This window comes from Thalia democratica, chromosome 4 (assembly GCF_965202585.1).
Source record: "Thalia democratica chromosome 4, ktThaDemo2.hap1.1, whole genome shotgun sequence".
Classification (NCBI taxonomy): domain Eukaryota; kingdom Metazoa; phylum Chordata; class Thaliacea; order Salpida; family Salpidae; genus Thalia; species Thalia democratica.
Window position 1 is genome coordinate 45,251,189 of NC_139168.1, and position 12,697 is coordinate 45,263,885.

A 12,697-nucleotide genomic window follows, 5' to 3' on the forward strand; every position below is an offset into this window, starting at 1 on the left:
TGAACTTATTTAAATTTTTTTAAGTTTTATTTAGTAAAAAAAAATTGTTGTATAACATACAACAAACTTATAAATTTTGTTTAACTTTATATAAAAAAAATTATTTATCGATCATTAAAGTGGAAGATTTAAACTAAAAATAAAACAAAACAAAGCGTTAACTTCTAAGAAAGAACTATGAAAATGTTTGGCTATAGACGTAATAATCTAAAATAAATTTAATTTGTGATAAAAATTAATAAAAATCTAATACTTGTTTTAAGTTATAATCTATGAAAGTAACTTTATACATCAAAAGTTTTGTGAGTAAACAAGATTTTAGTTAGTGTACGCACAGACCTTGTTCTATAAAAATATATTAAAAAAATTTTTCAATATCTAAACTTGAAATGATGTTGGAATAACGTATTTCTTAATTACAAATAGTTAATTAAAAAAAAAAAAACTATTAGATAAAACAAATGTTTTACATACTGAAATTAATTCTAAATTACTCTGAAAAAATATTGTGAAATTAAATAACAAAGTATTTTTTAATTTATTTTGGGTTTATGTTTGTTAAACTTTACCTATCTGAAAAAAAAACTGTCTTTAATTATGGTGTTAACTATTTCTATAAAATTTAAAAAACTGCTACTTTCAGTTTATAATTTTTGCAGATGTAACTTTAAAAAATTAAACTTTGTGATTACTGTTACATTAAAATGTTATTTTTCTATTGTTGGATAAAATAATAAAATAATTTAACGTTTTTAAGTCTTATCTTTTTAAATATAAATGGTAAATAAATACAAAAACAAAATGCAAACAAAAAGTTAAACGATTCTTATAGTGTATTATAAGCTAAAAAGTAGTTGTTTACACTTTTTCTCAATTTTGTTCTACGTTGACCTTTAAAAATAGCTGATTACAAAACATGAAACATACAGGGTGTAAAAAAAGACGTTCATCACCTACAACTAATCAAAATTTTAAAAAATCAACCATTTTTTTATATTTTTTAGATGGGCTCGCAGTTGTCGCCGTAATCTCAAGATCTTTGGGGACACCTAAAAGACCGGGTCTGTGCTCGGAAGCTCAAAAGTATTCCTGAATTGAAAACGAAAATGTTTGATCAAATCAATTCGATCACCAGACCACAAGCCTTCGGTAGACTGAGACCCAGGTTTCATTCTTACTGAAACTCTTCAGTCAGCCGCAACCAAAAAACCTCACCGATGTTTTCTTTGATTTCAAAACAGAAACCACAGCGGTAATAAACGCGATTTCAAGGAAGGAGGCAAAAATGTCATCGAGAAGTTTTCCGGCAGGATTCAAGTGTGTTTGCAACGTCAAGGAACTTATTTTGTGCACACTTAGCTCTAGCAAACAAAAAAGTTTTATAGCATAAACTGAAAATTTTACAGTTTATCAAAACATCATGTACTGTATGTAGCTTAGACTTTGTTGTTGTATAAGGAAAACTTTGGAAGGTATCTAAAAATTAGCGGTGAGCGTTTTTTTTGTTTAAAATTAAAAGTCGAATGAAATTATTACTTTTGACGATTATGAAAATATATGTGCTAGTTACACTTCGAATAACAATTTTATAAAAAGTTATAAGAACTTATGTTTATGATTGTAAACTAAGATTTATTGAAATTAAAAAATATTATGATACATTAATGTTAGTAATTAATTCTAAAAGTAATATATCATTATTTTCTAACTTTACTGATTAAACACAAAAAATTATTGATATCAATATTATGAATTTACAATAATGCACGTCCAAAGGAGATTTTCTAATGAAAAATATCCTTAGGCTAAGTAGTGAACAGCGTAACAAATACTAATAAAAGATTTTAGCTTATTGCTAAGATCCAACAGCTAAATGCCGAGCAGTTTTATTGCAGTTGTTATAACGAGATAATTCTTCTTTTTTTAGCAAAATATTTATATATTGAAGTTTTAAAAGTTTTCACTCAAAAATAAAATATGAAAAAAGGAGCATCATTATACTCTGTTAAGCAAATGGCAACAAAGTCAAAAAGTACTCAAATGTCTTTAATTTTGTTCATGTGCTTACTACCACTATCTAAAGGTTAGTTTATGCTTTTTAAAAATTATTTAAAGTACGTTAATAAAAAAAAAGTATTTATTATACTAAGGTATACTGTTTAAATCAGAATATTGACAGATATCTCAATTGACAGATAGTACAACTAGCTTAGTTTTTGAAAAACAAACATCTGCTCAAATATAGTTATAAAACTTGTTTATAATTTTTTTTTAAGTTTTTTATTGCTATAATTAATATTTTTATATTAAAAAGTAAAACCACCGTTTTAGAAAATCGAATTTTAAATAGTGATACTGAGAGTAGAACTAGAAACTTTGAATAACAAATAAAAAAGTACTATATAAATAAAGTTGTTGAATATACTATTATAAATTCATAACAAAATTCACTTTTCTGCGAGATATTTAATATAAGTATTATAAACATTACAACTCTAATAAGAAAAAAAAAAAATGTCTACTTATTAAAAACAATTTTTTTTAGATATACTGAGTTTGTTTTATTCTATTTATAATTTAACTAAGTCTATATTAAATGTAAACATAAAACAATTTTTATATTGTTTATAATTCTTTGTACAAATCTAAAAATCCATATAAAACGTATTGAAAAATGCATTCAAAAAATCGTAATGACTAAAAAGTCAACTAGTTAAAAACTAAAATTAAAGAGGCCGAAATAAAAAATTTCAAAAAGAGCTTTTTATTTAACTAAATAACTTGATTTTAATTACATATAGTTGAAAATTTTATGAACTATCGAAAAATTTATTAAGTAGAATTAAGTATATATTGTTAATTTCAGGTGCAGATAGTTGTATTTACTAGTTATTAAATGATTTTTATTTTTAACTACAGTTAAACTTAAGTTTAGTTTTTATAAAAAAAATACTTTATAGAAAATAAAAAATTTATAAAATATATATACTCAGAGTGTCACAAAATATGTGCATTATTTTTTTTTCTAATTTGAAAAAAGTTAATTAAAAAGTGTGTAATTAGATGTCTTAGGTTTTAGTGGGAAACAAAAAACGTGACATAAGTTTCTTATCTAATACGTAAAACTTATTTTGTATATAACGTTTTTATTTATACGCTAATAAACACGATTTGAGCTCTATAGCAAACATTTTGATACTTTATTTTATAGAGAAATTTTAATGAAAGGTAACTATAGTTCAAATGGTGACATATACTAACTTAATTTTTTAATTTAACAATTACTTTTTCTTATTTAAAATAAAAAAGAATATTTAAAACATTAAAATGTCTAAGTAGATAATAAAAAATCGAAAAAAAAAAACTTTTGTAATTAAATAAATTTAAACTTCTGATGTTTTAAATAACAATTTTTTTTTATAATTTAAGCTTATACGATTATAACAAACAAGTATCAAGTTTTCGCTAAAGTTAATTCGTATTTTTCTTGAGTTGCCAAACTTTAACACTATATTTGTGTCGTACTATTTTGTTAAAAACAATAACTTTTATTTAGTTTTAATGAACGCACCTTTGGTTTTATTTCAAAAAAATTAAACATATATTATGGTTTACTTTTGAAGTATAACACAACAAAAAAAAAGGTCTAACTTTTAGGTAAAGCCGACTAGTCTAAAAATTTTAAAAACTTTCTGTTTTGAACTGTTAATAATTTTTAAATATTATTATTACTTTTTAAATTTCGATTTTGGTATAGATAAAATCTCACTTACATGTTTTATTTCTCTTGCACTAAATGAACAACTAATTTAATGAATAACTTTTTTAATTTTAAAATATTTTAAATAAACTTAATGTTATTTTGCTCTTTCTTGTGTTATTTAACATTGGATGTGAAATTTGTCTTTGAAATACATTTTTATCTTTTATTTCAATTTACATAGTGTTGTAGCTTTTCAATAGCAACTAGTTTTTTAAAGCATTTCAAAGTTCAAGTTGCAACAGATTGGGCTGACTACAAACTTTTTTAAATAATTTAGTCCATGTTTTTTAATAAAATAGAGAATCAGTAATAACATAGTACTACAGTACTATTTTTTAAACCGCTTTCTCCCATTTTACCAAAAACTTTAAAACTAAATCCTTGTTCCTAATCCACTTTAGCTAAAATATAACAGATAATAGTTTTAACTAGTTTAAAAAACTAAAAAAAAAGATAGTTTAAAGAATTTTTTCATAATAAAATAAAATTGTAGCAGCACCACTACAGCCAGCAAAAAAGTACTGTAGTATTGAATAATTACAATTAACTTGATGTAAATTGAACAATGAAAAAAAAAGATGTTTTAGAAACTTCTTAAAGCAAAACTAGATATCAAAAGATATTACATATACTGTAAGAAAAACAACTTAATTTAACATTAAAAGAATATTGTTTAACCTTAAGTCAGCTATAAAAGCTTATTTTTAAAAAAGGGTTCCTGATTCAAAAATTGTTTCTGAAATAAACTATAAGTATTTTTATTTTTAAAAACAAAGGTACACTCTTTGAAAAGTGTTAAAATTTATTGTTATAGCAACAATAAGAAATAACTGTATAGCTGCATGCAAAATTCATTAAAAAAAAAAACAAATTAGTCTTGGCAAAAGTTTTACCAAATTAGTAAATATAACTATGCTTTATTAAAAAAATATCATACAAAAATCTTAAAGCTTGTCTTTACAAAAATTTATATAGTTTGTATGAAGTTTGCTTGAAAATTTTCAGAAATATTGCCAAGGTATTTTTTTTTGCTACGATGCAACAAAAAAGAATACCTAGACTTGATAAGGTATCAAAAAGCTATAATAAGTTAAGTTTAAAGCTTGTAAAAAAAATGAAACTCTACAATAAGTTTTTAATATAAACAACAGTTAATAGTAACTATGTCGATACGATAAAAATACTTGTGATAATCAACTAAAACTATAACAGAAAGGTAAAAAGTAGATGTATCAAGTATATGAATTACTGTGTATGTATATAATTACTTATATTAAGTTATTACTATTGTGACGATTACAACCACAGAAAAATTACACAACACATTACTTGTATACGCAATATTTGACATGTATTAAAGTGATGCTTGTATATAATGTAAAACCAAAACACGGGTAATTTACAGAATTTAAAGTAATTGAATAATTTAAATATAATTTAAAAAAAATAATTTGAACCGACGAAAAAGTACTCTTGTAGTTGTTACGACGATGTTGGAAAGTTTATTTCACTTGTCAAACGTCTAAGTTCCGTAAGAAAATATTGTAAATTAAAATTATACACGTTCAACTTAAAATAAAAACTTAAACATAGTTTGTGTTGAAGCAAATTATTAAAAAACCGTGAGATGTTTTGTATTTAGAAAGTCTGTTAGTATCTAGAATTTAAACTAATAATTTTTCGTACACACAAATCAGTAAAAAGTACTTTTTTTATTTGAAAACAATTTTTAATCCAAAATTACAAACTTTCTTAAAACGCTAAATATATACCCTACAAAAAAAAACCTTTTAAATTTAGCTTCTAATTAAAAAACAATTTCCAATAATTTAGACTTTTTTGTAACTAAGTTAAAGATAAAAATGTTTAATTGATAATAAGTGAAAACTAAAAAATCAATATTTAACTACTTTTTTATAAAGCATGTTAGTATGGCATTAACTTTTATATTTTATTAAAAAAAGTAATCAACGCAGATGAACTTTAAACCTATGAGTACCGCAAACGTTGTCACATTAGGTTTTTCATTAAAGTATTATGAAGTTTTAAAATGCTTTCTTAAACCTATTCGACAATATATTTTTTAAGCCAGTTGAACCGAAAACATCACTTTATGACAAGAAATGTACACAGTTAAAAAAGACTAAGAAAAAAGATAAAAAAATAATAATTAGACTTTATAAAAATATTTTTATTTATTGTAAGAATGTTAAAAAAAAATATTAAGATTTTATTATCAGATTCTAAACATATAAAAACGTTTCACCCTGTAAAGCTGTTCATTTAAAATTATAATTTTAAAGATTTTTAATCTTGTCAAATAAAAGATTTAATTATTACAATATGACCTTTATGAATTTTATTTAATTACAATTGAAGTGCCTTTCAGAGCGTTTATATGTTCAACTTACGACAATTTAAATTAAGATAATTTAGATTTATATAAAAACTCTTAAAGGACCACATCTAAACTAGCAATATATATTTGAAAAATTAATTAATGTAGATTAATGAATTAGATTATATTAAAAAAAAAAATTAAACGAGAAAGTTCATAATTACTGAAAATTACAATACTTTATCAAGCTTCAAAACTAATTTTAGTTCTATCTAAAAAATAGGTAAAAAATTACAAATAAATATCATGCACGTCTGATTGTTAAGATGACAAAAGTAAAAAAAAGATTAAAAAATACGTTTATTAAAAGATATAACTAACAATAACTAAGAATTATTATAGTTACAACCGTCGGAATTTTAATCGTCAGAATTTGAATAGTCGTGCACCCCTTTAGAATAAAATATTGTTTTATATTTAGAACCAGTTGGTACAATTTTAATAATTTTATTCTTATATCTATAAGAGTTGAGAGGTTTTATTATATATTTTATAACTTTAAGTATAATACTAAAACTTTCATTTGTAGTATATTAGTTTGATATTGAACATTCTGATTGGAGCAAAAACTGTAGTTTCTATAAATTATCGGCTTATCATGTTTAAAGAAACGATAAAATTATGGTGTATTTTGTTATAAATCAAGTAAATAAAACAATTTACATGATGTTTCGAATACCTAAAAAAGGGTTTGGCACACTACGATTTGACAGCGAGAACTGACTCGCCAAGTAAAACTATACAGCCCGTGATTTAGTTATCAGCTTTCAAACAACTTGATAAGTTTTAAACGTTTTGTTGTACAAATAACAAACGTGTTTAAATACGTATTTTAGGTGAAAAATTGTGCTTATAAGTTTTAATTTGGTTTTATAAAGTTTGTAAAACTTTTATAGTATAATTATTTTAACTAAGACGCTCTGTAAATAAATTTTTCTAAAAAAAAGATCCGGTTCGTTAAACACTTTTTCAAATAAATTTACTTATTAATAGATGCTGAAATCTGACTTAAAATGTAAGTTTTTATTCTGTTTTCGCACTAACTTTCTATTTTATTTATCATAAGGTACCGGTGGTCTTTTATGAGTAAAAAGTAAAGGGTCGAATTTAAAAGACCTAGTACTTTTTTAAATTAGTTCAAAAACAAGTTGTAATAAAAAAATCGTTAAATTAACACTAGTGCTTACTTGAAATTAAATCGTGTTTGTGGTTTTTACATACTAGTAATAAAGTTAATATCATAATAACATCGAACTATTGTTGTTATTAAAGTTTACTAACTTTTTTATCAGGTATATATTACAGCCCAGGAAAGTACAAAAATTTTATGAAAGAATGCAGTATAGATACAAGAAGTAGAAAACCATGTTTGGATAGTAAAATTTTGACCAAATATGAATGTCTTAAGTTAAATTGCTGCTACCAATGGCTGTTATTTAGAAGACCCCAATGCTACAAAAGTATTTGAAACTGATTGCTAAAGTTAAAATACTCAAATATAATCTAAAAAAAAGTTTAGCTGAGTTTATTAAACAAAGTAGATCATATATACATAATTATAGTTTTAAGCATTATAATTTTTATTTTTAATCTCACAAAACTTTGGTATAAGAGTAAGAAAGAAATATTAGGTTAATTCTTATTCAGTTGAAGATACATAAATAATTATATTTTTTGATTGTAAACACTTACTAGCAAATGTAAACACTTACTAGCAAAAACAATGATGAAAAATATTACTCCGACGACAAAGACATCAACAACAGCAACAACAGAAAAAACTTTTCTAAACACGTTTTTGCCAAAGAACAGTTTAAGAAAAAAGTATGTAAATTAGGCGTTTCTTAAATTTTTAAAATTAAATTAAATTTGTTCACTATAAAACTGTCAATACAAGATTAAAATCTTTATTATTTTTATTAATAAAAAAAGCAAATAAAAAACAGTGGTTAAATATTGTACAACCTTAATATACAGTTTAAGCTTTATTTAAGATGTGCGGTGTTAAAATGCAGTGAAACTAGTGTCTGCAGCATTTAAAAGAACTTCATGTATAATCTAAATTAGGTTTTCGTAGCAAATTGCCATAAGCAAAGGTCTTTCTTAATCGAGCATGGTATTGAGAAGAAACTAGATGTATGAATGCTGGAAATTTTAACCGTTTTTTATTATTACTGTAAAATCAACAATTAAAAAACTTACAGTGCTTGTTTGGTATCGGCTTATCATAATTAAAAACTTTAAAATAGCTTCCAAGGAACGTAAAAATTTGAAAAGATTATAACACGAGCTCACTGAAAATGATCAATTTATTGTTTTTGAAAAATAAATTGGAAAAACTGACCAAAATTCAATCGATTTTGAATTTAAATACTTTAACTAAGTATAAATTGTCTTCAGCTTTGTATATTTTGAAAATTAGAGTTCTTTGGAGCAATTTTTAGATTTTTTAAACCTTTACTGAAAAAAAATTCTAAGTAATCGTAATTTTTTATAATGTTAGTTAATCTTACCATTTTTTTTTTAAATTTGCTGTTTAAAATTTATTGCATATTGATTGCTTACATTTATTAAGCTCAAAAATATTATACTTGTTTATACTTCTCATTACCATATACAAGACAATAATTATAAATTAAGTGATACTTTTAAGTTATTTTTCTGATACAAGTGAGTAATTAGATAAAAACTTTAAAAAAAATAACAAATTTTATAATTTATTTACGTTAAATTGTATGTGTCTGTACTTAAAATAATGATTAATATAGTGCTCAGAATTTTTTATTAAAAATTAGATTTATATAACATAAACAAATAAAAACAAATTTTACAAAAATCTTCCTTTATTGTACCAATATATGTTTCTAGTGATTCGTTAACACACAGAAACATACGTTGGTACAATATAGGAAGATTACTGTATAGTTTGTTTTTATTTATATTCCAGTGAACTTGTTTCACTAGGATCTTTTGTTAGCAAAAGATAAGTCTGTATTTTGAACTGTTAAAACATAAACAAAAATTTTAGCCTAATTTAATATTTTAATCAGCTGCTAACCTTTTGTGACAAATTTATTTTAAAACGTGGTAGTTTCTTTTGTTAACAACATCAGTTTTATAGTATATAAAGAATAATTTTTGGTATGTGTTTTTTAAAATAATATAACAACAACTATTTAAACAGCATTAACTTTTTCAAAAAAAGACGATTTTTTGTGTAAGTTTATGGACGCTTACGCTTCTAAGCTTTTCATTTGCATGACCATTACTATAATTAATTCAGTTGTAAAAATGTGTATTGTTTTGTATAAAGAACTATAATAGTTTACAAGTTGCCTTGTTTCAAAATCATCTGATAAAAAATAAATTAAAGTAAAAAATATTATAGTAATTTAATTTCTTGGTAGCAATTTTCCTACTAAATCGTTCTCAACTTTAAGGAAAGTTTAAGTAGAAGTTAACTTTATTCTAGTGTTTTGTTTTTTATAAGACGTGTATTTCAAATACTATTTATAAGATAGTTAACATATATGTGCTCGAAATAGTTCTTACTATACCTGAAAACTTTTGTATTTTCTAAGCATTACAAAAAATAGAAGACATGCTGTACTACACTTCGTACTTTTTTTTTAGATTTAAAGATGTTCTGATATAGTTATAATTAATAAAAAATGTTAAACACACATTATAAAACATTACTTTTAAGAATTTATATTAATATCTCGTTTGTAGTTTTTTTTTACTGCGGTGATAAACTGCAATTTTTTTTTGATTAACTGTTAGAAACCATACTTTGCTTAAAAATGTTACAAGTTTAAAAGCGATTAAAATAATTCTCTTACTTAAATTCAAATTTGATCACTATTAACTACACAAAAGGATTTAACAGTAGTCTAAAGCAGTGGTTCTCACGGTTTTTAGCTATACACAGTAGAGTGCATATTATTTTGCTGTTCACATAAAAATTTGTAAGGTGAAAGGTGTTTAGTAAATGACGTTTCATTTTTATTTTCGACTTGAAAAAACTAAATAATAACACAAAATTACAGTTTTTAGCATGTTTATGATATGTTTAGACATATACTAAAACAGAAAAAATGTTTTCTAAAAACAAATCATATTCTTTTCATTCTAGTATGCACATATTTCAGTTTATGATAATTTTCTGTGCTCACCTTTAAAAAATTTTAGATGCTGATTTAAATGCCTTTCAATAGACTACCTAAATTTTACTTATAAATATTTTTTAAATTTTATACAACAATAAATTACAACTATTGATTACATAAAACACGTGACTATTCAATACTTATAGATATAGAAATTTTGATCCTCTAAAAATAGTATAAAATTTGCAATTTCAAAAAAAAACTTTGAAAAATACTCTAAATACGGTATATTTTATCATTTTTATTGTTTAAACATAGTCGCCTCTCATTTAACTTATAAAACTAATGTTTAGTATAGAAACTTTAGATCCAGTAAATATTTAGGTAAAAGTTTCTTTCTAGCTACAAAAGATAGTTATCGCTTAATAAATACTACTTTAAATTATTTTTGTTTCTTATTTTTGAAATTTTATTTGTTAGAATTTTTAATATAAAAAATACTTTAAGATTAATCTTAATCTTTACAAATAAAGTACAAAAAACTAAAAATTTAGTACATGGAGGTTTGCAAGACCTAAAGCACCAAAACGAATTTTTACTACAACGAAACCTGAAGCGTTTACTCTTACATCTTCAACTACAACTAAATCAACAAACAAATTTATAAAGTCAACAAAACTTACTGATAGAAACGAAAAACAGAGTAATATAAGTACATACTCAATTTTTTTTAGTATTAAAATAAATTTAAACTTTAACTCAAAATTAATATTAGAATAAAAGCAAGTAGTAATATCTTCAACAATTTTTTAAAGCAATACAAAAAATATTAAATTTTTGGTATACTTATTTTAATATACCAAAAAAGCAAAAAATTTAAGAATGATATACAAATATGTTTATGTACATATTTAATTTGTATTAAATTGTAAAATTCAATAAAAACAACACAAATTATCTTTCCTATTGCTACAACCCTCAGCTATTTAATTTAGGAATTATGCTCAAACGTACAGTACAGGAATAAACAAGTTACACAAAGACAAAATACATCTTTACTTAATTTTATGTCCAGGGCGTTTTATGCAAAAATCTAACTTCGCGCCAAACTAACAACTAAAACTTACAAAATCTCAAAGATTTTAGCTTATTGGTTGGAGCAAAATTATATTTTTTGCATAAATATGCCGAAAACAAAATTCAAAGTTACTTAAATGTTTTTTATTTGTTTTTGTGTAACTTGTTTACTTCTGTACTGTACATTTTTATTTCAATTTCAATTCAAATAGCGTAGCTGATGATTGTGACAAAAAGCTACTTGAAACGTATAGTTGTTTTTTTACTTTAGAATAAGTTATTTAAAATCCCTTTCTAGCGGGCTCAATGAAAATTATCTTAGTTAAGTTAGACTTTATATATATATATACATACCTTTATATAAACTTGATCAACTGTTATAACTTTGCAGAACAAATAAACTTTAAGCCAGCAATACCACTATCCCTTATTTCTAAAGAAAAAAAAGAAAAACATGCAATTAGTAATGATTCACTAGACACAAGGCGTACTGTTAACATGTTAGAACCTATAGAAAAAATAACCAAACACCAGGAAGAACAAAAGAAAGTAACACCAACAATAACTGAACAGACTTCAATTTCTAATTTAAGTGTGTTATTTAGTAAAGGAAAATTAGAAAAACATACAAATTCAACAGCATCTTCTATTTCTCCAAAACTTCCGAAAACGATTGCATTAACACTTTCGAAAACAGTAACAAGCTTAATTAGTTCTACAACTACAGCAACATCACTTGACTCTACTACCTTATACAGTAATGGAATATCTGTTAAAAAACCACAAATGATTAGCTATACAGAAATATACTCAAGGTACTAATTTTTTTATCATTCGAAATTAAATCAATTTAAAAAATCTTACTCTAATAAAAGTTTTTATAAGATATTCTTGTTACAAACTAAGTAACGAAAAATCATAGATTGAAAAACTTTGTGTGTTGTTAGATATAGTTAGATTTAGTTTTGTAAAATTTTATTAGATTATTGCATAGACTTTTTTCTATCCTAGGTAATCTAAGTATTCAGTTACTTCTTGAAAATAATTGCTATTATATGTTAAAAATGGTTTAAGTAAACCAACAAGTTTAATAGAATTAGTAATAAAGATACAACTCAAAAAACCAAAATGTAGTCAAATAACTTTTAAAATCTTGTTTGTTAATTACAAGTTAGTGTCTTTTAAATGTTTTCAACCTCATTTATTTTTACTTCCTGAAACAGAAATGCATTATATTATTGTGTTTCTTAGTACTCTTTTTACAAATGACTGCAAATAAATGCACATAGTTTTTACAGATGTGTTAGTAGTTTGAAATAAGCTGCTTAAAATTTCTAAAACTAAGTTTGT

The 12,697-nt window shown here is 23.4% G+C and overlaps 1 protein-coding gene across 2 annotated transcripts in view; it reads left to right on the forward strand.

Annotated features, from left to right (window-relative positions):
- The first annotated feature begins 1,874 nt into the window (after positions 1-1,874).
- Positions 1,875-12,697, forward strand: part of LOC145834046 (uncharacterized) — a 28,447-nt gene continuing 17,624 nt past the window's right edge. Inside the window, exons 1-6 of one of the 2 annotated variants that reach the window (XM_082941372.1) lie at positions 1,875-2,083; positions 7,454-7,621; positions 7,877-7,985; positions 9,346-9,378; positions 10,825-10,982; positions 11,739-12,162. In XM_082941372.1, the coding sequence (XP_082797498.1) occupies positions 1,978-2,083; positions 7,454-7,621; positions 7,877-7,985; positions 9,346-9,378; positions 10,825-10,982; positions 11,739-12,162 (998 nt within the window). In that variant the 5' untranslated portion in view covers positions 1,875-1,977. The remainder of the gene's footprint in view (positions 2,084-7,453; positions 7,622-7,876; positions 7,986-9,345; positions 9,379-10,824; positions 10,983-11,738; positions 12,163-12,697) is intronic. The other variant, XM_082941373.1, reaches the window with a different exon arrangement.